Raw genomic sequence first — 2,104 nt, forward strand, 5'->3', positions numbered from 1 at the left:
CTGCCCCCTTTAATCCCATTGTTTGGAAAATTTGTATAAAACTCTTTTTGTATTTTTGCATTCAATGGGCTCTACATAAATTTTGAAACAGCCATATGCAAATTTCTATATATATATATATGTATATATAACTTTTTTATGTATTTTAAAATGGGTGTAAAACTGCAAATTCAAATGTAATGAAAATCGCCGGCTTCTAACTGGCTTTGAGTCATGCTCAAATGCTGTCGAACGAAAACTGATCATTTAATTCGTTGTCTTTTGGCATACGTTTCGCAGTGGGAAACTTGCGTAAGAGAACCTTCTGATGATGACGCAGACGACGCAGCTGATTGTCGGTTGCAGTTTCAACAACACTGACTTTGTTTGGGTCCTGAAATCCGAGCAAGATGTCCGCATCGACACTGTGATGGCGACTAAGAGGCGGCTGCACAGCAAATAGCTGCTTTTGGGCAATGGACTTGTCCTCCTCGCTAACATATTGCGACGAGACGGAGGAGGAAGTCTCGGACTGGCGCATTTCACCCAGATGGGCGCGCTGCAACTGTTCGAGCGGCAGGCGATTGATGGACATAATCTCGCCAAAGATCATATCCCGCACAGTGTAAATGTCGTTCAGCACATGCTTGATAAAAGCTGCCATTAGGGCATTATAAGCCTCCGGCCAGTTGGACAGAGAGAGAACGCACCACAACTGATACGAGTGAACGCCGAGGACTCCACCATCGCCCATTGTCTTTTGCAGATGGCTTAAGCTGTCGAGCAGCAAATAGTGCTGACGATGCTTCTCCATTATGCCCGGCATTTCCCACTCTGGCGGATAAAATGGCGCCGCCTGACACAGCTGAGCACAGCCCCAGATATAGGGCAGAATATTCCATTTGTCGATGGCGTTTTGATTTTCAGTCTCTTCATGCTTCTGAGCCGACGACGCCAGTCGAAAAAAGCTGATCAAACGACGAACCAGTCGCAGATAGCGTGGATAGAGCAACAGGGCTGCAGCTACCGTATCCTCGCCATGGAGTATGCCCGACTTGAACAGGCAGCACAAAAAGAATATGAACATCAGCTCATTATCCGGACCATAATCGTAGGTCTTGCAGCTTCCAAAGGAGCGTGTCAGATACTGGGCCAGCTCATTGATATGCTTGCCGTGGGGCTTCACCTGGCGCTCCAGAATGGCAAAGAGTTTCTCCTGCACCTGAGATACCCAGTTGCTGTACGCATCATGGCATTTGAAAAGCAACGAATTGGTCGATGCCATCATATCGATCTTGTCCTCGCCAACGCAACGAAGCAGTCCACGTCCAACGCCCAGCGGGTGGCATTGGTATACAAGAATTTCCAGCCAATTGAAGATTTTGCACAATTTGTCCATCTGGTTGCTAATGTTATAGTTGCCATCCAAATGTTGGCCCTGAATCGCCATGCTGGTGTTATTGATGTAGGCCACCAGGTCGTGGTAGGCACTAGAGCGCTTCCATTTGCCCAAATCATCTGCGGTGCGCAAACGTTTGATGTAATACGTGGATGCCTTTAGTGCATCCGCACTGGATTCAAACACGTCGTACATCTGTTTTTGGCTCATCTTAGTTGCTGTGTTGTGTTGTTAGATGGCTTGAACTTCTGGGGTGTGTACTTAACTAGTTTTGATAGTTATTGCAAGGCTACGAATTTATTTAGATTCCGAACTTAAATGATTTTTCTTGCTCACAGCTAACTTGGTTTCTCCCTTATCTTTAAAGTAAGCTGACTAATAATTTAACTCGATACTCGTCAAGATGTTAAGAAAAACAAAACAAAAACAAATTTCGAAAAGAATAACATAAGATGTATATATATTTTTATACAATATACAAAAATGATGCCAAGAACCAAGTTAAGGTCACGCACATTTTATTTGCACTGATTGAACTCTGAACATAAAATGCCTTAAAACATTTTAAAGATCCAAATGAAAATGTGCTTTGAGATTTGAGATTTGGCCTTGTGGCCTTAAACTGCTTAGCACAATTTACATATTTTCTTGCTCGTTTTTTTTCTTCATTTTTGTTTTTATATCAAGACTATCGTGGGTCTACCTGTAGCCGTTCATTCATTCACA

At 43.4% G+C, this 2,104-nt stretch overlaps 1 protein-coding gene across 1 annotated transcript; it reads right to left on the reverse strand.

Moving 5' to 3' along the window:
• Window positions 1-217: 217 nt before the first annotated feature.
• LOC6564543 (serine/threonine-protein phosphatase 2A activator) lies at window positions 218-1,588 on the reverse strand. The gene has a single exon (XM_001991138.1). The coding sequence runs from the start codon at window positions 1,586-1,588 to the stop codon at window positions 218-220; it is 1,371 nt and encodes a 456-aa protein (XP_001991174.1).
• Window positions 1,589-2,104: the final 516 nt, after the last annotated feature.

This window comes from Drosophila grimshawi, unplaced genomic scaffold (genome assembly GCF_018153295.1).
Source record: "Drosophila grimshawi isolate 15287-2541.00 unplaced genomic scaffold, ASM1815329v1 contig_848, whole genome shotgun sequence".
In the NCBI taxonomy this organism is placed as follows: domain Eukaryota; kingdom Metazoa; phylum Arthropoda; class Insecta; order Diptera; family Drosophilidae; genus Drosophila; species Drosophila grimshawi.